Here is a 23,499-nt window from a genome sequence, read left to right on the forward strand (position 1 = left end):
ATTTGAAGGGAAATAAGTAACTCTACAAATATTTTTTTTTTAAAATAAATTCCACTTAAAAATAAAAATAGTTTTTTTCCGTTTGATCAAGTAGGGTTAATGTTTGTCCTAAATATATCTGCACATGTGAGTACACATTCATGTGCATATACGTATACATATACATGCATTTTTTCTTTATGACAGCAGGGTTATCGAACGCAAAAGTGTGCCGTTAGAAGGAGAAAGAAGATATATACCAAATGTGAAGCATATATATATGTATATATATATATATATATATATATCCATGCATGTGCAACATCTTGGTTATATTCCAACGCATTACGAACAGATTTGCATAGTAAAAAATTTTTCTTTTTTGATTGTCAGGAATAATTTTAAAAAAACAGCTAAATTGGGTGAACAAATTTTTTTTTTCTCTGGTGATATGTCAAATTTAAGCAGTTCCGTGGGGTAAGTTAAAATTTTTTTCAAGTGTTCTTAAAATTTTTACATTTTAACTACGCCAACTTTAACATTTTAAAATTTAACAAAGTGAAGAATTGTTCTGTTGTCATACATGTTTTAACTTGCCATTTTTATTATCATTATTGTCACTATTGTTATTATTATTAATTTTTTTTTTTTTTATACACTTCGTAATTGTTTGTACATTCACAAATGCAAATATATATAAACGCATAGATGTATCCAGATGTTTATCTTTCTTTGCGCATTTTTTACGCATTTTTTTTACACATTTTGTACACTTTTTTATCATAAATTTCAGCACAACATTGTATACAATTTTTACTTGTTTTTTTTTTTTTTTTTTTTTTAAATGTAAATTTTTAATTGAATTTTTTTTTTTTTTTTTTTTTTTTTTTCCTCTCATATTAAAGGTTGTGAGAGAAAAGAATTGTAACCGTGGTTGTTGCTTGCGTTATGTCTATTACTTTTCAACACATACATATTTGCATTCACATTTGAAGTTCAAATCTGATGTCTTCATGTGAATCCCACAGCTGAACTTAAGTTCTCTCTTGAATATTGCAATCACGATCACTTATGATCTCATTTTGTCTCAACCATTTCTCTCCACGGAACTATTTGAAACAAAAAAACTAAATGAAATATATTTAAATATTTGTGCAAAGTTTTTTTTAAAATATGAAAGAAAAAAAAAGCACGTAAAAAAAAAAAAAAAAAAAAAAAAAAATATCGACAAATTATTGCGAAGTGAAATGTTACCGCAGCAGTTATTTTTTGAAAATGAATTTATACCTTTTACTACTAAATTGTTTAATTTTTGGTAAGAACAAATAAGGTTTGGGAAAAAAAAATGAGAGAGTATTGTGAACAGATGTGTGTATGTGTCTTTATTTTTGTTTAGATATTTTAAAAACCCTCGTTTGGATGCGAAATTTTGCATATGTGAATGTGTAAAAAATATTTCAAGCTCCTGAATGCATACTCTTAAATCTAAAGTAGATGGGTAACCATAACCATCATTCTTGTTGCAACTTTTGTAGGTAATTTAAGAGGATCTCAAAGCAGGAGTACAATAAATAATGAAGGTTTGTATTAAATTTGCACTTGTCTCACATGAAAAGGGTTGCGCACGCATGTGTAAACAAGACATACGTGCTTATGATGTACACACTTATGATGCAAACAATCATGCTCCCCCTTCGTCCTTCATTTCACTTGAACCCTTTACAGACACAATTGGCGTTTCTGAGGAAGCGATAAAAAAACTAAAAGAAATTAAAAAACTAGAATTGGATATTCTGAACGACTTTGTGAAGAAGGACACGACACATGCAGACATATACAAACGATACCACTGCATAGCAAGTGATTATATCTCATACGATTCAAAATCAACAACAGGTAAAAAGAAAGTGTATGCAAGAGTTAGTTCGAATTCGGGTGTATACACACAATTGAAGAGGAGATTTTATATAAATGCATGTGGAAGAACATAATTACTACTGGTCAAACCTCTCTGCAAAAAAAAAAAAAAAAAAAAAAATATTAATAATTAATGATATTTTTACCCTAACATGTGCACACAACTCATTTTCGAAATGGGAAATGTGATATGCATTTCATGTACAAATTTCTGATATGGCTACTGTTTCCATGATATCTTCGCAAATATGTTTTACCATTCTTTAATTTTTTTTTTCTTTTTTTTGGCCTCTCCCTCATTACTACTCAGAATTCCAAAAAAATAGCAATACCAGAAATGGTAAATCAAGTGATGTTCCCAGGGATATAAAAACGAACGAACAAAATTTAAATGAAAAAGGCGAAAATTCAAAAAGTTTTGTTGAAAAAATTATGTCCTTTGTAGGAATATTCAACTATAATAATGTAAGTAACATATTTTCTGAACAAGACCAGAAAATACATCAAAGAATAAAAATTGATGGTGATGGAAATGGTAGTGAAAGCACAAATAAGGAAGAAAAAAAAGCCGAAATAACAAAAAATAAAAATCCAAATTCATATATGCAATTATCATCATCCCTCAGTTTAACAAAAAGAAATATGTTCTTGGGAGGTAAAGAAAATTCTAGTGAACATTTCGAAGTAGGTAACTTGGGATCTTTTTATATGATTTTTGGTGCTCGTAATACAGATTACCCATGGGCATGCACATGTGATCCCCTTCAATTAATAGATTACAAGGAAAAAAAGCGAAATTACGTGTTATGTAGTAACCAAGTAGATATGTCTATACAGAACTCCGATTTGTTTTGTAACCCCAAAAACTCTTCGCGTTATTTTTACTTGTCTTACATTTTTATGTTCCTTATTGTGATTGTTTGTTTTTGAGCATGGAAAAAAAAGGGAGGAACAAAGCAAATAAGAGCGAAGAAAACTTAATAAAATAAAACAAAATGACATACCTTCCCCACTTCCTTTTTCTTTTTATCCTCCCCTTATGTACGTGTGTCTGCACACGTGTGTACATGTTTTACATGTGCTATGTTTTCTCCAAATGGAGTATGGACCAACCTACATAGGTGTGCCTCAAACTATGTGTGTTTGTTCACAAAAATAAATAATTAAACGTAAAAATTAAAAATGATTCGAAGAAAAAGAATAAAAAGAAGCACATGTATTTTTGGTGCAGCAAATTGAAGTTTTCCCCAAATGTGAGAAAGTTATTTTGTCCAGTTGTTGAGAACTTTTGGGGCGCAAAAAAAAAAAAAAAATAGAAAAAAAAAACAGGGCAATTTTTTATTTTTTTATTTTTCCCCTTCTCTCTATTTCTTCCTTTTTTCTACTTCTCTGTCATACGAAAAATACGGTCCTTTTTAAATTCATCTGAAAAACCTTCTCTCCACATGCGCCTGACATTTACTCAGTTGACTTTTTGTTCAACATGAAAAAAGGAAAAATAGAGTAAATTAAATACACTGCATGAGAAGGTTATGTTAAACTAAGCTGTTATCGTAGGAATGCTACAAATGGGCATGTTCTACTACTACGCCTCTTAAATTATGATAAAATGATTGAATAAAGAAAATTGTCAAACGTGCTACAAGCGAAAGAACCCCGTTTGAATGTACACCAGAATTGTGATAAAATATTTTTGTGTCTAATCATGTGTCAATTAGAAGTTTATTTTATTTTGTTTTTCTACGTTCGTATTTGTTAATTTTTTTTTTTTTTTTTTTTTTTTTTGTATGGAAGAAGGTTTAATTAGAGGGGAAAAAAAAACTTCTCAAACATGGGACTGCTACAATTAATGGGGGGCGAGCATGGAGAAGAGGAATTATTACTTTTTCATGTAAGTATAAAAAGGAGATCGAATTTAAAAAGAAAAAAAATGAGGAAGAAAAAAAAAAAAAGAAATAAAGTGTGCTCAAACGATATCATACAAGGTGCATTTCATGAATATAAAATTAGCCTTTTTTTTTTTTTTTTTAACTCATATTATAGTATAGTAGCATGGATTATCTATGCATGTATAACACAAATACTTTTTTAAGCAAAGTAGTAAGGGTATTCCCCCTCTATCGAACTTTCAATATTCCTGCAGCAATAAGTTTTTGTAAGCCATTGAAAATTTTTGGATCCTTTATGTACTCCGATATGGAATTTGGATTTTCATTGAGTCTTTGCAAAATTATTTGAAACTGGGGATCAGAAATGATTTGTTGAATTTCTGGATCAGACATGGATTTTTTGAATTGCTCTTCATCAACCTTTTCTGACTTTGACATTTCGTCAATTTTGTATGCACATCTTTGATATCCCTCTAAGCATTCTTTATTATTAGGATCTAACTCTAACCCTTTATTGTACGCTTGCAAAGCTTTGTAATAATCTTTCATAAAAAAGTGTAAATTTCCTTTTCTGCTATATGCCTTTACAAAATTAGGATCCAGTTCAAGGGCTTTCATAACATCTTCTAATGCTGATGGATATTCTATCAGTTTCGTTAACGCTGCAGCTCTGTTCGAATATAATTTGGCATCATTTGGATTTCTTCTAATAGCTTCGTCATATTCCTTTTTAGCATTTGGAAAATCATTATTTTTAAAATATTCATTACCTTTATTCTTATGTTCTTCAGCCTTTGCTGGATCAATATATGCTTCTCTTTCTTCTTTTTCTTTTTTTCTTTCTAATTCTTTTAGGGCATTTCTAGTAGCTCTATTGTTGTCTTCTACTAATGATTTTCTATATGCTTCGATAGCTTTATCATAATTTTTTATATTGGCATAACTAATGGCTAATCTGTTATACACCTTTGCTACCTGTGCAAAATCAGCTTTAAAATCATATCTATTTTCTATTGCGTATAGACATGTCTCAATGGATTTTTCGAATATTTTCATTTCCATATATACAGCTGCCTTGTTATAATAGTACATAATATCTTTTGGATTTGCTTTAATAGCTTCATCATATTCTTTCAATGCCTCTTCAAATTTTTTTTGTTTATAAAATTCATTTCCTTTCTGTTTATGTTCATCCCCTAGTATTTCTTCTGGTGATCTATTTTTTTTTCTTCTTTCTTCTTCTTCTTTTTCTTCCTGTTTTTTTTTTTTTATTTTTTCTTCTTCTATTTTTCTCTGTCTTTCCCTTTCTCTTTCTTCGTCATTTGTAGAATCTTCATTAAATTTTAATCCAAAAAATTTTTCTACTCCTTCACTTATTTTTCTGTTACAGGAAGATAATATGAATCGAATGTTCATAGGGTTAGCATTAATAGCTTTTATAGTATTTAAAAGTTCATTTGGATAATTTTCATTTTCTTCTTTATAAGATTTTAAATTTCTGTCATTTTCAATAATGGTGTTTATGTGATTAATATATTCCATATTTTCTGCTAATTTTTCTTTTCTCACATTTTCTAATGCATCTTTTAATGATTTATTATTTGGATCTATTTTAAGTCCTTCTAGATAGGTTTTTTCTGAATTGTCAAGTTGTCTTAATCCATGTTCTGCGCAACCTTTTCTTATGTATCCCTTTGGCCAATCCTTTTTTAAACTTATGCATTTATTTGCATTTTCTAATGCTTCATAGAATCTCCCTAAACTTGCAAATGCCCCAGACAAATTGGAATACAAAACATGATCTTGTGGATCATTTTTAATTGCATTCGTGAAATGATTAACAGCTTCTTCAAATTTTCCTTCTTGAAAACACTTGTTACCTAATTCCTTTAACCTCAAAGCCTCTTCTTTGTTTATCATTTTTCGTACGTTCAAGGTCTCAGCAGGGGTGTACAGGTGAACAAGCGTTAAGCACTATTTGCAGGCAAATATATGTGTCGTGTAATTGTACCTTAATAACTACTAGAATATAAATATATTTATATGTTTATGCATATACACACCCAGGTATGCGCGACAAAACGGGGTAACATGTGTGTATGTATGTATGTATATATATATATGTTCCTTCTTTATTTCGAATATGGTGAAAATGCTCACATAAGGCTTCTACTAATTCTGCACTAAATTTTTTTTTTTTTTTTTTTTATTTGTAAAATGTTTTTACTGCCGTGTAGATATGTTTTGATTAAATGTTTGGTTTAGATCAAAGTTGTTCTCTTAATTTGGCGTGAAATATATGCATGAAAAGATTCTTATTTATGAAGCCCATTTATCCGTTATATACTTCTACAATGATGGCGCTTTTTTTTTTTTTTTTTTTATATTAATTTTTATCAGCTGTTTATTTATATTATTAAAATTCGTGATTTCCAAAGGTGAATTTGGGTGTGAATTGAATGTTTTTTTTTTTTTTTTTTTTACTTGGAACATGCGTTATTACAAAATTTTTATAAACACATTTTATTGTTATTTTTATTTATTTTACTATTATTATTTTTTTTTAAGTACCAGTATGACTTGTTTTGGATTGAGATACACAGATATAATTTTTAAATTATGTTGCTTCTATGTACATTTTCCTCAAATATGCTCCCTCCTTCCTGCGTAAGTGGTTATGCTCATATATGGATTATGTAGATATGAAAAAGTTGGTATATTAAACATTATAGCATCTCATATCAGTGTAAATAAGTACGCGTATGTTATAAATATATATAATACATACGATGTGATACATTTATTATATATATTTAATATGCTATATATGGACATGCATGCATTTTCTCTTGTGAGTATGAATGGCAGACGACTCACTGAAAAAAATATTTCCTCTTCCTTTTATTCTTATTCGGAGCATCTCCCAGCCATGTTTAATTTTCTCCCTTACATGCAGCATGCCTAGGAGGCTAATATTATATATATATATATATATATATATATATATATATATATATATATATATATATATATATATATATATATGTGTGTTTTATTTATTAACACATAATTTTCAATGACCCGTAATATAATTTTTTTTTTTTTTTTTTTTTTTTTTTTTTTCATTACAATATTTTTAAGTTCCATACATAATATTGTTCCCTTTTAAGTGAACTTCTAAAGGGGGTGTAGGTTATTATATGTGGTAGGGGATCACACCGCTTTGCAAATTTATAATTCGTATAATCACCATGAAGAGAGTTATTCCCATAAAAGTACTTATGAAATTTGTACAAGACCTTTTTGTAAACTTCATATTATTTTGTGCCATACATATATAACATATAATATGTAATACCTAATATGTAATATTCATGGAATATTTTTTTTTTTAGTTTTTTTTTTTTTTTTTTTTTAAAGCTTTTAAAAAACTTATTACAGTTATGGATTCTGTAATATTTGCATACATTGTACGTACTTGTATATATGGGCTTGCATATTGGATTTATTTATTTATTTTTTTTTTTTTTTTTATCACTGAGTTACTGAAGTTGCACATTAATGACTGTTGCATTATGTATTTACAACATCATGAGAGCAGTTATAGTTATTTTCCATTATACTTTGAAAAGAAGCTCATTATGTTGAGAACATTAAATGTTGGAACAACATACGCAAGGGTAAAAATCCAGTGGGGTTAGAAAAGATGTAAAAATGTACATATATATGTTTACGCATGCGTACATTTGTTATGTTTCCATCTTTGCCTTTATGGACGACGTTACATTCAGGATTAGTGGCTCCCTCCGCTCTCTACTTCAGACGAATGACACATGCCACAAATTTTGTTTTTCATATGAAAATCTGCGAATACGTGAGATAAGAAACATATTTCTAGCTATTATACAAAATGAAAAGTGTCACTTTGGAAAAATGCTAATTAGAAAAAAAAAAAAAAATGATTTCTTTTACAGATTCATCCACCAATCTATCATCATCATCACCACCAGCATCATTACCATCATCATCATTTTTTTTTTTTTTTTCGTGAAAACAAAATAGGTCTACATTTCGAACAAGTACAAATTTATTTTCACTTGTTATAATGCGTTCAAACGCGTGCTAAAAAATGTACCCATAAATTACTACTCTACTCTTGTCAAAGGGAAAAATTTCATGTGGAAATGAGGGGCAAAAATAAATGTGAAATGTTTCTCAAAATTTAAAGGAACGAAAGAGCATTTTTCTCCAATTTTTCCAAAGTACAATGTGTTTAACAGTGAAGCATTCAAAGTTCCTAAAGTCCTTTTGGTTAATGTGTATTTCGCAAATTTTTAAAAAGGAAAAGAAACTGTTTAAAAGGAGGGGCCACCTGTTTTTATTATCCTTTTATTCATTTACATATTTAATTATGCATTCATTTATAATTTGATTATATATTTGTATATTTATTTATTTTTCCATTTTCGTTGTTCATCACACTTTGTAAGAAGCTCTTTTCACGGCACATATTTCTGTTCGTAAGATATTTCCAACACTTCACATTTTGGTGGATAATCCCTTTTTGGTCTTTGTATTTTAAAAACCTGGGCCTTTGAATGACCCTGTCATGAATGTGTTAAATGAGGAAGGGCCCGAAATAAAAATGCATAACATGGCAAATAAATGGACATGTAATCATGACACAGAACACAGTAGTAAACATGTAGGGGAGTAAAATATGTCACACATGTTAACCGTGCGTTGAAACACAAATATCGTCGCACAAGGAAAAGATAAAAATGTGTCAAAATCGTTATGCTACAAAATAATCTTATGTAGCAGAACTCTCAAATTTTATGTCAAATATATTATAACAAATACAGAAATTCGCAGCTCTTATTATCATGGGAATTCCTGTATAGCATAAACGCAAGGTCGGAAAAAATCCTTTTTCAACAATAATTTTTAAAAGAAAGATTAAAACCTCACTTAAATTTTACTCTCAAAAAAAAAAAAAAAATAAAAAAAAAAAAGGGAATTTCCAAAAGGAAAAATAAATCCTATTTTGTTCCGCTAATAACAAACGATAAATTTCTCGAAGCGCATAGTTTGCGGAAGAAAAAAAAAAAAAAAAAAAAAAAAAAAGTGGGGAGGGTGGCAAAGGGGTAATTCTTATTAGGGGAATTTTCAAATGTGCACAAAGAAAATTTTCATTAAAAACAAAAAATGTGGGCTTAAATGTTTCGCTTTTACCTCAATGAAAGGGGGACACACATTTATGTGTATATATACATATATATATATATATATATATATATATATATATGTATATAAAACATTCATTACACATTTGTACATGTTACTTATTAAACCTTTTTTTGTGTTCGTTCCATTTTTCACAGATATATTTTTACCTTTTCTTTTTCTTTTTTTTTTTTATTTACACTGATGATTTTCGTACAACTTTATACTTAAAAAAAAAAAAAAAAAAAAAAAAAAAAAAAAAAAAAAAAAAAATACAGTATACCTTATCGGAAACTACATATAAAAGGACGAAAATAGAAAAACCAACTTTTGGAAAAATAAAAAGATTTTGCATACGGTTTACATGCATTACATTTCAACTAAAAGAAAGAAAAGGAACAAAGGGCAGAAAATTTCTGCTGGAAATTATTTGTTTAACCGAATAGCGCAATGGCAGACAAGCTAACGGAAGAGCAGATCTCTGAATTCAAGGAAGCCTTCAGCTTGTTTGACAAGGATGGCGATGGAAGTAAAACGAGAAATATACTAAAATGAGAAAAGGCTAAAATGAGAAAGGGCTAAAATGAAGAGAGGCTAAAATGAAAAGAGGCTAAAATGAAAAAAAGGCTAAAGTGTGAAAGTGTAAAAGGGCACGTAGACATTTTTACTGCCTATTAACCAACTTACAAATTTCGCATTCATCCACACTGAAAAGCGCATAAGACATTCGCATAATAACACATGATAGGTGTTGCATACATGCATGCGCAAGAATAGTTCATAAAACCATTTTAATTATTTATCAGAATGGATAAAATAATTATGAACTATTAATAAACTTTTATTCAAAGATTAAAAAAAAAAAAAAAAAATATAATAAAATAAAGAACTTGAGTACGCTAGCTATTTCAAAACATTACCCAGTTAGCCAAAATAGAAAAAAAAAAATCATCTAACTGTTCATATATATATGTAGATATATATATATATATATATGTACATATATTTTTTTTTTTTTTTTTTTTTTCTCTCTTCCAAATAGCTATAACAACGAAAGAATTGGGGACTGTCATGAGATCACTGGGACAAAACCCAACTGAAGCAGAGTTGCAAGACATGATAAACGAAATAGACACAGATGGTAATGGAACAATCGATTTCCCTGAATTTTTAACATTGATGGCGAGAAAAATGAAGGATACTGATACTGAAGAGGAGCTCATTGAAGCATTTAGAGTTTTCGATCGAGACGGCGATGGATATATAAGTGCAGATGAACTAAGACACGTAATGACCAATTTGGGTGAAAAGTTAACTAATGAGGAAGTGGATGAAATGATACGGGAGGCAGACATAGACGGAGACGGTCAAATTAATTATGAGGAGTTTGTTAAAATGATGATAGCCAAGTAATTTTGTTATCCCTTGCGGAATTTCAACATAGAGACTAATGTAATCCCGTATCTTTGCAAAAGGTGTTTATAAACGCCTACAATTATGTACCTTTTTATTCTCATATCTATATTCGTACGTATATTCGCATGTTTATATGCTGCTAGATACAAACCCGTAAATGTGTATATGTGTGTAAATCATGCGAATTGGGGCGCTCCTTCGCCTACATTTTCACTTACTAAAATTTTTCTTTCCATTTTAACCATAAGAAAACCTATATTTTGTTTTACCAGAAATTAACCTTAATATTCATTCGAAAGAAAAATGTGGAGAATACCACATAAATGTGCACACGGAGGAAAATTAAAACATGTTGCATGTTGTTGTTTTCCTTCGTAACCAAATACTTTGCAGAAAAAAAAAAAAAAAAATTCTTTGCAACTCTTCCCAAGGAAGGTTTTAATCGACATGCCGCTCACTAAGATTATCAATCGAATGTAACCTTTTAGGTCGAGTTGCATATGCGCGCTTTAGATATAATGTTCCATATTTTTATTTATTCTCTATTGTGCTATTAAAAGCTGGAAAATTAAAACTAATTAACCAAAATGTTATTTTAAATAAAAATAAAGCAAGACAAAGTAAAACAAATAATAGCAAAAAAAAAAAAATAAAATAAAATAAGACAAAAGCACAAATTTAATTTGAACAAATTTGTTAACGTGTCGAAATCATTCGAAATGAAGAAATGTGTAACAAATAGTGGAATATGTAACTAAAGTTGTATGCGAGCGGCGCAAGTTTTAAATGTACGTATGCTTGTGTGTGTAAGCGGGGTGTGCATGTAAGGATATAAAGAAAGGAATTCAAAAGAGTAGTACACCCATCGAGTGAAAATGTTTCTAATTTTTAATAAAAATTCATTTGCGGTGTAGAGTACATAGGTAAATGTCCAACACGACGATACCTTTTTCTTTTTCTTCCATTTTTACTCGTTCAATCATGGGAACATAATCCTGTGCTATGTTTTACACGATGGTTCCACTCCTCTTCGTTAATAATTGTGTAATATGGAGACAAATAAGTGCTCGTCCTTTTTTACAAGTTCAATTGATGATGTTCAATGAACCAACTGATATAACACAAAAAATTATTATTTTTAATTTGATTTTGAATTTCTTGAAAAAACAAACTATATATGTGAATATTGTGATACGTTAATATAACATTAGCCGTTAGCTCTTGGCACTTTAGTAAATGATGTATATACGATCTGCTTTCATTTCTGGGTGAATTATTAGTTATAGTGGAATAATCCATATTATATTTTGAGTCATTTAAATCTATAATAAAAATTTCTTCATTTTTAAAATTTATGATATTAATGTGGTGTACTTTGCTTACATCACTTGCTGATGTTTCCATTTTGATATCCATATTAATAGCCTTTCCACTTCTTGCTAATTCGTACGGAAAATTTGATTCGATAATATCTATTCCATGAAAAACGGAATGCAAAATTTCGATGGGGGAACCTATACTTAGTTGAATAAGCTTCAATTTGTTACTTGGTAGAACACTTAAAACATTTTTTAAATGGTTGGTTCTCACTTGATTTGATTCTTCGTAGCCTATTCCACTTAATAGATACCCATCTATAACAGAGTTATACTTATTTAACGTTTCTTCCATTAGATCTTTGTTTAAATTAATTGTTGAGGGGACGGATAAAATGCAAAGAGATTCACATATTATTTGTTTATCTTTCAACATTTTAATTTTTTTTAAAAATTCATTCATTAGTGTTATTATACGTATTTTTTTTTTTTTTCCAACATCTTCATTTATTTTCACTTCTTCTGATGGAATACAAAAAATGTCTGGCTCAAAAATTTCAACACATTTGGAAAAATCGTCTATTGAAAATACAATTGTGCAATTATTCTGTTTTATCGTTATGTTTTTATTAATATTTAGGGAAAAAGAATTTGTCAAAACATTTCTTACATTCATATATCTATAGCTATTATCAAAATCGGCAAAGTTGTGTAGGTAGTTTCTTGTCACATTTTCATTATTTCTGTTTTTAGAATAATATTCTTTTGCTTTTTCAAATATTTCCAAATTTTTATATACTTCAAATAGGGGACAATTTACAATAAACTTTTTTTCTATCTTTCTCAGCAACTCAAAATTTATATATTCAGGTTGTATGTCATTCGTCAGTATAGTAGTAGTTGGAGTTTCGATGTCCTTCATTTTGTTTAAGCGATATTTCCCTTCTTCATTCATCTTGAGAACTTTACGATTTGCGACAAAATTGGGTGAAGTGAGATTTTATATGCCTTATGTGAGAATTCGACCTGAAACGTTGTAGGCACTCATTTAAGACGTTATAGACACTCACCTGAAATATTATATGTATTCAACTTATCAGATTTTCGCTAACTTGGATGAAGTAAAAACAACATTCGCTATTATGTCCTTATACATGCATGAATTAATTTTTCAAAATCAAAAAAATGACTCCTAACAATAAGCATATTATAATATACAATCATCCAGATTTATCGTACAAATGTGTAAAAAAAAAAAAAAAAATAGCACAGCTGAATGAGGGCATAATTCACTAACGCAGTAGATACATTGGAGAATTGATTTCTTAAAAAACAAGGGATAAAAAGAAAAAAAAAAAAACAATAATTCTATATGAAACAATGATATTACCTCCCACAGTATACTTTTGCAATATCCAGATAAAACCCATGGAACCAATTTGCAAGAACAAAATTGTTGAAATGGGAGTAAAGTATTCTCCATATCAGATCAAATACCCTGTGTTATGTCCCTGCAGCACGAGAGCGGGTGGTTCTTGAGCATAATTGTATGATTTTGTGCTGCGCATAGGAGAAATTGCAGTAAAATGTAAAGTAATGGTGAGTAGATAAATAGAGTATGTCATTTTTTTTTTTTTTTTTTTTGCTTTTTCTTGCTATTTTTACTTCAATTTCGACATTGGATAGAAAAAAAAAAAAAAAGAGCTCCGAAAACTCTTGAACAATTATTACTAATTAGAAATAATAATAAACAGATCTGATTATGTGCATGTTGTAATACCATGCATATAAACTACGAATATATATCATATGATCAAAAAAGGAGTTTCATCAAGAAAATATGTTTTTTTTTTTTTTTTTTTTTTTTTTCTGTATACCCCTTTTCACACCCAATGAACGAAATAGTAATAAAAAACTTAAGTTATAATTATTACAATCGAATAAAAAATACGAGCACACCAGCACTCGAAAATGTAACTTTGTCATTTGGCCGAGGTATGAGAATTGTAGTTTGCGGGAAAAATGGTGCAGGAAAAAGTACTCTGTTGAGTATCATAGCAGGAAAAAAGGTAGCATTTTTTTGGATAAGAGTGAAAATGACATGCCATACATTTGTGTAGCACGAGGTTGGGGGATAGAGGAATAGGATTAACACACATACCCACATACATGCATCTGTATATAACTACATTTAACATGTGTATAAATATATCTATATCTATCTATATATATATATATATATTTTTGCACATGTGGACGCATTAACGTTGGCCAGATGTATCATTTGTTCATTTACCAAATGTCTACCTAAACACGTACTCTCACATCCTTCAGCTTGTAAAAGAGGAAGATATTTTGGTATTCAACAAACCCGCATTTCATGACACTACACTGTCAAGTAGAATCGGATTCGTAGGGGAGTGGTGGAGTGATGGTATTAAAAATGAATATCCCATTTGTCACTTTTTTTATAAGGATGTCAAAAGAGATCCCTAAAAAATTGACATTTTTTATACGTTGTATTTTTGTCTCATAAGTTTGTTAATATGAGGTAAACTATATCCATAATCAATTTATTTTACGTTACATTACGTTACGTTTCATTTTTTTTTTTTTTTTTTTTTTCTTTCTCTTTGCTTTACAAGACTACGCAATGAACATCACAGTGAAGAATTTCTTTTCTCAGTATAGAGATTCGAAAAGGTACCAGAAATTGCTGAAATTATTCGATATCAACGAAGACAAACTTATATCCTCTGTCTCAAAGGGTGAAAAGAAAAAGATTCAAATTTTGGGAAATTTAATTACGAGAAAGGAAGTTTACATTTTTGACGAAGCAACAGAATCGTTAGATTTGATATCTCGGAAACTTCTGTTGGAGTAGGTTTTCCACTCATTGCACTATCACACTTGATTACAAGTGTATGCATGGACTTTAGCAACTTATGTATATCCCTCCCCCACACAAACACTCAATCGACATTTCACCATAAATGGGATGTATGTATATGGGTGTATTAGATATGCGTGAAAATTCGAACGCACATTTTATATCCACCCCGTACTTCACTCATATCACTAATATCCAGGTTTTTAAAGAGGGAATGTATAAAATACAACTCCATCATAATTTATTCAACTCACATTTTTGATTATATGGAAAAATGGTGTAGCCATATTTTATACCTGTCCAAAGGAACAGTTACTTTTTTTTCAGACATACACACTATTACGAGGTAATACCCCAAGATAAAAGGAGGTGAAAGAGAGTGGAAATTGTGTAAATAAAAAAGCAAAACAAAGTGTGCTCTTTCTCGAATTGCGTCACAATGGTGACTTTATTTATTTGTTATTCCAGATCTTCTATTAATAACCATTCTGCACATTATATTATAATTACACTACTTTCATATTTACCCATTTTCTTTGTCCCCCCTACCCGTTGCAGCGCCAACAACTACACTTCTTTAGCCGATTACATTTTCGACCATATGATGAATGAGACGAAGGACAATGCACAACTTAACAACATGGATGGTATGCTACCTTGAGCTGTGCGATATTATTGTATGTGTTTTTCCAAATGTGTTCACTTTTTATTGTATAAAAATTTTTTGTAACAAAAATGAATTTAAAAAAAAAAAAAAAAAAAAAAAACATTGTTTTTACGGTCTCAGGTTTATTAGTAAATGATTCGAATTAAATATAGAATTTCCTTCACAAAAAAAAAAAAAAAAAAAACTTAAAAAGAGGAAAAACCGTTTAGTGATAATTAGAATGGATAAACAACACATAATACATCCCCAGGTTAATGTTATGTACCATGAGGAAAGTTAAGCATAACTAGGTATTAGTGCAGAAATAAAAAAAAAAAAAAATTAATTCATTATGTTTGAGTGAATAATTGGACACTTCACAAATGAAGCGGTTGGATATAAAAATACCGTTTCTCACTACCATTTTCATCCATTCAAAGATGAATGAGAAATTGCATGAGTACGAAACCTAAAGAACTGGCTTAGTACTGTACACATGCAACTATAACTATCAATACACATCCATCCTGTGCTTTTTTCTTTAGGTGTGAAACTTTTCATCGCCCAGGGTTTCATGCCCAGAATGTTGTAATGGTGAAAAAGGTGAAATTTATATAATGTTGCGCATAATTACGCGCAGTAAATCCATGTCCATTTCTGACAAAGATATAGACTGAGACCGTCTTGTTTGCAAAAAGAAGAACAACTCAACTGGGTTTACTCTAAAATTGATACACAAAAAAAAAAATAAAAAAATGTTTGAAAAATTGTAAGAAGCATATGTGTTTATTTTCTGAATGGAAGTAAAACAGTGTTTACTTTTTTCAATTCCCAAAATAAAAAAAAACCTTTATTTTTTTTTATCCGTGGAATTGGCTAGCTGATGAATTTTCTTCTGAACATTCATAAAAAAAAAAAAAAATAAAATAAACAAAATTTTTTAGCTTATTTTTATAAATCTTCATTTTGCTAAATTTACAAAAATGACTACTGCACACATGATTGCATTCCCCCATAGATAGCTTATTAAGGTGCTTGTAAAATTGTTTTTTTGTATTTTTGTTTCTCTTATAAAATAATATTTTTTTTAAATACAAGGTGGGAATATATGTAATATGCCTCTTCCTCTGATTATAAAAAGAAATTAACGTATTATTCATAATGAGAGGAAAAACAAAAATTGAGTCTTCACAAAAATTTGGTAAATTGATAAACTCGGTTGTATCTTTATCCATGAGAGTAATGAAATAAATATTCCCTACATTTAGTATGTTGTGCTTGGCTAGCCCTTTTAATATCATTTTGACATTTTGCACATTTTCGAATGGGTGATGTTTAACATCTGATGGGTCACTCAACCTGAGAGGAAATTCTCCATATTGTCCATTCTTCATAACGGTGCAAAATGTGCACTTTTTTTTTTCATTGGTTGAAATTTTATTCCCGTGCTGGAATTTTATAACGGAAGGGGCACGAAATTGGACTTCGTTAAGTGAATCATACCCTGTCCCTTCTGTCATTTTCTGAAAAAAGAAAGGTCGATTATTCACTTCACACATTGGAACAATAATTACACCCATTGCGTATGTAGGCTTGGTCGTTTTCCGGTATCATGACGTCTGTAAATTTATTATTCACACATGTCCCTACAAGTTTTTTTAACAATTCAATAAGTTTCTTCATCTTTTTAACATAATAATGATAAAGAAGATTACTCTGTGCATATATTTCTTCAAGACTTTTCCTCTTGTTCGGATCGAATTGGAAGAAAAAAGTAAAAAAATTTTGAATTTTCTTCATGTTTTTACCAATTTTTTTTTTAACAATTTTATCCAGTAGATATCTCCTTTCACATATTTTTATGTACAAAAAAAAATTATATTCATTTGTTAATGTTTCATTTGTAATCATTTCGAAAAGTAAGAAACCAATTAACCATACATCACTTTTTTGTATATCCCTTCTTCTTTTCTGAAATATTCGTTCCTTTGTTAACTTCCTTTTTAGTCGTGTTTTTATTTTTTCTATGTGTTTGCAAAATCGAAAGGAAGATAATTTTCGAATAGTGCAGTAGGAGATGCCCTTTTTTCCTGCATTTACTTTGTTCTTTTTTTTTTTCGAACAGGTAATGTTTTGGCTGTTTTCCATTCGAATAGAAAATTTAAAACTCGCTGGATTGGTGATTTCGAATTTTAGGAAAAGCGGTTTCTCTGTCCAATTTGTTATTACATCCATAGTTCTATTTATTCCCATGAGCCTTTCATCGGTGCTGTTCCATTTCTTTGTGGTTTTACCTGTACCCCTTTTCATCAGTTCAGGAGCCGCCATCAGTTCGTTTCCCCTATTTTTCCGAAAAAAGAGAAAATCCTTATTACTAAAAAAAGTTTTACATTCTCCAAAGTCGCTAATGACAATGTGTGGGACATCGTTAACATGTCCCGTTCTGAGGATCTTTCTACCTTCCACAAAGTGTGTGTGATTTTTCCAATTTGGAAGATGATTTCTTATGTCCTTCAGATTGACCACCTTTTTTCTGCTACTTCTAATATATTTTGCTTTTTTTGTTGTGTCTATCATTTTTTTCTCCTTTTCTGAGTTCGTCCGATTTATTCCATTTGCCTCTCTTCTAGCTTTCGTTCCGTTTTTCATTTTTCTTCTTTTTTGGGAATGGATTGGACAACCCATTGTGGATACAAAAGCGGTGGGAGACCGAAAACAGTGCATTTGGGAGATACGGTTGCCCTCCGTGGGATATCCAATCTGACGACATGTATACTGGGAGAAAAGATTTTTTTCATATAATGGTGAAGAATTAGATATAGCATAATTTATCAAAATGTTACTAGAGTTAATGTCAAAATGGATTATTCTGTTTCTATGTAAGCACATAAGTGCATTTACAATTTGAGAAAATATTCTCAAAACTGTTGTTACGTACTGCAACTGAATTGTCCTTAGATGAATGCATTTGTACAGGATATTATCATAAAATGATAAATTCCATTTTTTCCATTTTTTATATTTTATTTCTCCTCTCCAGTGAGACATTTTATTTGTTAATTTTTTTATAATTTTATTTTTTCTGAAAAATAAATAAACATTTTTTTTCATCTCTTTGTCGTCAAAAAGAAAAGGTTTATCATCCATAATTTTTTTTCTGTTCATTAAATAATTTACATGTAGATAATTTATAAAATTTTTTAAATTGTTATCATAACAATTCATAAGAATATAATATGTGAAGGTTCTGCAATCATCATTTCTTTTAACACCGTATTGATACATTTGACATATTCTTCTATTCATGTATTGAAATTTTAAGAGACATTTTATTTCATTAAATATATTTTTAAAAATGTAATTTTCGTTAATGTCTTTCTGTATGTTTATTAATTTTATGATGAAACGTTTATCCGGAAAAATTTTGTGCGAACACATGTAAATGCTTCCATTTCCATCTTCATTTATTTTTCTCAAAAGATGTAAATTTTTCATGCTGCTAATAACAGTGAGATTGTATAGCATTTCCAGTGTTTTAAATCCCTGTGCGTGTTTCTTTAAGTGATGCAAAATTTTTCTCCTACCCTTCATTTGACTAAAATGAAGCTGCAAGACTTTCATGATAGGTATCTCCTCAGCACTTAATAGCATCTTGAGGGGAATATACTTGTGTACAAGTGTTGTAAAACTACATGTCTTTCTCTTCGTCTTATAGTTACGCTTGGATGTGTTTTTTCTGTCATATTTCGACACAAAATTATGAATTTTCTCTACCACTTGTTGATGATCACCATAATAATTTTCAATGAAGTAGAAACAGTTCAAATCTTTTTTATCATACGACGTACAAAGGGAAAAAATTAGGAGGATTACCCACATGGAAAAATCGGTATTTTTGTAAATATTTTCAAATTGTTTCCTTCTTTTTGCCTTTTTTTTTTTTTCTTCTTCTATGCATACATGTCTACTTGACATGGGAGATTCTGTTCTTTCAAATGAAGAAAAAGGAATTGTGTTTATTCTGTGTGATGATTTATGATGAATATGATGATATATTTTTGGAGAAGCAGCACTGCACAATTTTTCAGAATGTTCCATCCAAATGATGGGCTTCTTTTGGACTAGGCAATTTGGAGAATAATTCTGAAGGCGGTTTAATACAATTGGGTGGATAAAAAATGGTCTTCTCTCCTCATTGCTTTGAATGTTATTTGTGCTTCTTCCTAATTGGGAATTCCAAAGTCCGAGTTGGTTACGTTCTGCTTCTAAGATTTCCCCTTTTCCTGCCTCTTCTTCCTCCCCTATGATATGCTTTTTTTCCTTTAAATGAAATGAATTCTTGACCTCATTATTGTACGTTTTTTTCGATTCTGAAAAAGGCGAAGAGAAATGGCAGCACCTTTCACCTTTGCTGTTGTCAGCAGTAGTAAGAATGTGCAACATGAATTCCAAAATTCTCATTTTGTAAAAATAAAATTGCAAAATGAAGTTTTTCTGTTCCGATAGAAGAAAAAGAATTTTTACAAATAACATCAAAAAGCTGTAAACCCTTTTTAATTTTTTTTTTTTTGCAGAGAACAAAATTGTGAAGAATAGAAAATATTTTTTCCCCATGTAGATGTAAAATTCGTTTTTCACTTTTCTGAATTTCTCTTTAAAATAGTGTAACGAATTTTCTTTACCCTTTTTGAGAAACTTTTTTTCCTCATATTGCAATAAATATAAGTTCCTTTTCTGGACAGGTACTGCTTTTTCCACTTTCAAAATGGTACGCTTTTTAATATACCTAAGAAATTGTAAATATGTCTTGTAATACTTGTAAAGACAAATTCGTTTGTTCCTCCCTTGGTTCAAAATTTCGTAAATAACATTTTCTTCCCATTTGAAGTGATTCTTATTTGGAGAATTCTTCTTTTGTTCTTCATTATGTATAAGAAATTCTTCAAAGTGTGAATAAAAAAATTTTTTTAAAAGGATGCATAAAATTTGTTCCTCAACTAGGTGAACTAGTGTATTGATTTTTAAATTATATTTTGTTCTTCTTTCATTTTTTTTTTTTTTTTCTTTAAAGTTGGAATTTTTCACCTTTTCGTGACTTTTATTTATAATACTTAAGATGGTTAGAAGAAGGTGTATAAGGACACGTTTTGTATTCCCCACGTTGGACTCGTTTTTAAAAAATGAAATAAAAATAAAGTTGGTGATTTTCTCATTCTTCACAATGCCATACATAAGGGAAATAAACAAATTTTTATAGTATGTTTTTTCACCTTTAGGTACAATATCCCCGTTTCTTAAGGAATGAAGTTTGACACTTGTCTCGATCGGAATGTGATTCTGTTTTTTCCCTTTAGGAGATATTCCAAAAGTGTTGACAAGCACAATTTTTAGCAGTATGTATCTTTTTCGAGTATTTTTTTTATACTTACGAATGGCATAAAAAAACAAATATACATACGATGTAAACACATGCATAAAGATATAAACAAAGGTGAAGAGCATTTTGATATGGACACTGTTGTCTATGTATGATGATGCATCAATGATGGTGGATCTGTTAATATCGCAAGTGTAATCCTTTCCCCTAAGCTGACTCGGTTCGCTACATGATATTACTACATTAGAACTTTTTTGAGAAAACACATCAGATCGTTGAAGAAAATTCAAAATGTTCATAAAGGTCTCTCCATATGTGTAAGTGAATTTGTTGAGAGTTATCATGTGTTTTGTGATAATTTCAAAATGTTCACATTCGATACAAAATATTATATTTTTAACTTTTTCACAAAATTTAAAAAATTTTTTTTTTTCGCTTATTAGATAAATTATAAGATCGTTTGGGATATAGCAATGCTGCCTTTTTCGACTTTTAAAATGGGGAAAAATATATGAAAATTTGTTTAATTCATGTAGAAATCTTTTTAACATATGACCGTGTCCAGTTGTGTAAGAAATTATTATATGATTCATCATAAATTTATTGTATATGAATGCAGGTTCAGGCTTCTTCCCTGCACTTAACAAATCAGTGTGTCGAAATTTTTTGAACAAAAAATTGATAAAAGTGTTTTCCCTTTTTTTATCATCGTATATAAGTTTCATAGTTTGTTTCTTCCCTTTTAAAATATTGTACATTGCCCATTCGCAGAATGAGCATTTTTTAAGAAGTTTCATTTTGAGTTTGCTGTCTTCTTCCTTTGTATTTTTCCTTTTTGAACTGAATGGACTGGATATATAGATGGAACTCTGTTTATCATTTCTACGTATAACAGTTTGTGTGTGAAAGTATGAAATTAGTACCCGTTTATTCGAGTTATCATCTTTACAACTTATACAGACGGAATGAGAATAAATTACTTCCCTCTTTGTGCTTAAAATGGATCTTATTAATACGGTCCCAAATTTTCGCATATGAGGTTCCTGTAAATTGTGAGAATAATAATTTTTATTTTTCCTCTTGGATTTAATAAATGGGATGGAATGATCATCAGCAGAATGATTTTTTTTACATATCTTAACCATTTTCTTGCGTGTAGATGCGATTTTTTTGATATTTTTTAAAATATAGGAACAGATAATAATTGTAAATTTTTTAGACAGGTTTCTTTTAAATATTTCTCTTCTGAGGAGACACAAGAAGTGAGTCATTAGCATTCTAGATGGCTTGTAGTTGACAATGTTGTCTTGTATGTTTTCCTTTATAAAATATATTACATGCCAAAAAAAAATTTTACATTGAAAGAAAAATCTTTTCCTGCAAATAATGATGGGGGTATAACTAAAATCTCTTCGTGTCTGTCTTGTGGTTCTTCCGTGGTGCAGTAAAAGGCGAAATGAAGAATAACTCCTCGTAGACTTATGAAGACTGCTTTTATTTTTTAAAAGTGCGTGTTTTTCTCTTTTTTTATGAAATTCCTTCTTGAGTTGTGTAGCAGGGGAAAATTTGAGAAGGTTCAAAAGGGGAGAGTAACCAGATGGGTCGTCAGAAATATTCCAATTGTCAGAATCAGGGGGAGAGTAACCAGATGGATGGTCAGAATTATTCCAATTGGCAGCATCGGGGGGGTGAATATCACACGGAGCGTGTTTCTGATAAAGCTGATCCGAAGGAGGGAGTGTATATAGACTCCTCCTAACTTTATGTGACATGTATGCATAAATAATGCTATATATACTTATCAAGTGTGACCTTATGAACATACACTGCATGGAATTTCTTAAAGGTGCATAGGTAGGTCGAAATAAATTATTCCTGTGTATACAAATTTTCCCTTTTTTGCACTTGTTCATGAATAATTTGTTGCTTACAAGGGAAAACACCGACTGAAGATACTTAAGAATAAATCCATTTAAAAAGGATGAAACAATTTTTGATAAATTATTCCTATTCTTATGAATAATTATGTATATAATTCTAATTATATATACATGCTTTTTCATATGATATATTCTTGTTCCACTTTTAAATAGATATGTTTTTAAAAAAAAATTTACAATTTTCCTCAGCTTATGTATATTGTTTTGTTTTATTTTTTTATTAAAATATATTTGCTTCATCTTTTTGTCCATTAAAATATATTCTTTTTCAAAAGTGGCATTATTTTGATTATTATCCCTCGGGCAGAAGGCCCAGGGAGGCACGAAATTTTCCCTCATTTTTAGTTCTGTCACAACGGTATAATGTGCTTTATATCTGTTTGTCTTTTTTAGGATGCGTAATTTTTTTTTTTTTTTTTTTTTTTTTTTTTTAAAATGGCAGATTTTAAAAAATGGGGGTGGGTGGGGAAAATCTATAGCACTGTAAACATCTTTGTTCATTTTAAATACTGGATTACTTGTGCTGTGTTTCTGTCTTAATACTGAACCTTTCAACGGTCAGTTTCACCATAACTTGGTGTATCATAGTACTTCCCTATACCTAACCTTTCATCCTTCTGTTTCGTTATTTGTTCATGGTCGGTGTTTTTTTTTTTTTTTTTTTTTTTTTTTTTTTTATTTTTTTTTTTTTTTTTTTTTTTTTTTTTTTTTTTTTTTTTTTTTTTCGTTCAAAAAAAAGTTGACTTCTTCAGAAGCTAGTGACTATTAGTGTTCAAAAAGAAAATGGAGTAAGAAAATTTCAGCTCGTGGGTGGGTAGAGTACGTGTCAAGAGAGTATATGTATCTCTCCTCAATGTGCATATTGAAAAGTTTTGATCATCTATGCATGTAGTAAATTTGAAA

General features: G+C 29.6%; 6 protein-coding genes across 6 annotated transcripts; 3 read left to right on the plus strand and 3 right to left on the minus strand.

The window, feature by feature from the left end:
- Positions 1–1,254: 1,254 nt before the first annotated feature.
- Positions 1,255–2,826, plus strand: PGO_131640 (hypothetical protein, conserved; the record flags this gene model as incomplete). The annotated part of the gene is made up of 4 exons (XM_028689680.1): positions 1,255–1,294; positions 1,515–1,559; positions 1,705–1,875; positions 2,207–2,826. 4 exons carry the CDS (start codon positions 1,255–1,257, stop codon positions 2,824–2,826), a joined length of 876 nt encoding a protein of 291 aa, XP_028545481.1.
- A 1,187-nt stretch (positions 2,827–4,013) lies between these two features.
- PGO_131650 (Hsp70/Hsp90 organizing protein) lies at positions 4,014–5,705 on the minus strand (the record flags this gene model as incomplete). Its single annotated transcript, XM_028689681.1, has 1 exon — positions 4,014–5,705. The coding sequence occupies one exon, from the start codon at positions 5,703–5,705 to the stop codon at positions 4,014–4,016; it is 1,692 nt and encodes a 563-aa protein (XP_028545482.1).
- A 3,756-nt stretch (positions 5,706–9,461) lies between these two features.
- Positions 9,462–10,424, plus strand: PGO_131660 (calmodulin; the record flags this gene model as incomplete). The annotated part of the gene is made up of 2 exons (XM_028689682.1): positions 9,462–9,540; positions 10,054–10,424. The coding sequence occupies 2 exons, from the start codon at positions 9,462–9,464 to the stop codon at positions 10,422–10,424; spliced, it is 450 nt and encodes a 149-aa protein (XP_028545483.1).
- Positions 10,425–11,504: 1,080 nt separating this feature from the next.
- Positions 11,505–12,698, minus strand: PGO_131670 (queuine tRNA-ribosyltransferase; the record flags this gene model as incomplete). The annotated part of the gene is made up of 1 exon (XM_028689683.1): positions 11,505–12,698. The coding sequence occupies one exon, from the start codon at positions 12,696–12,698 to the stop codon at positions 11,505–11,507; it is 1,194 nt and encodes a 397-aa protein (XP_028545484.1).
- A 937-nt stretch (positions 12,699–13,635) lies between these two features.
- PGO_131680 (ABC transporter) lies at positions 13,636–15,446 on the plus strand (the record flags this gene model as incomplete). Its single annotated transcript, XM_028689684.1, has 6 exons — positions 13,636–13,812; positions 14,078–14,177; positions 14,389–14,623; positions 14,833–14,979; positions 15,192–15,280; positions 15,421–15,446. The coding sequence occupies 6 exons, from the start codon at positions 13,636–13,638 to the stop codon at positions 15,444–15,446; spliced, it is 774 nt and encodes a 257-aa protein (XP_028545485.1).
- A 1,384-nt stretch (positions 15,447–16,830) lies between these two features.
- Positions 16,831–22,935, minus strand: PGO_131690 (protein kinase; the record flags this gene model as incomplete). The annotated part of the gene is made up of 1 exon (XM_028689685.1): positions 16,831–22,935. One exon carries the CDS (start codon positions 22,933–22,935, stop codon positions 16,831–16,833), a length of 6,105 nt encoding a protein of 2,034 aa, XP_028545486.1.
- Positions 22,936–23,499: the final 564 nt, after the last annotated feature.

This window comes from Plasmodium gonderi, assembly GCF_002157705.1.
Source record: "Plasmodium gonderi DNA, contig: Chr13, whole genome shotgun sequence".
In the NCBI taxonomy this organism is placed as follows: Eukaryota; Apicomplexa; class Aconoidasida; order Haemosporida; family Plasmodiidae; genus Plasmodium; species Plasmodium gonderi.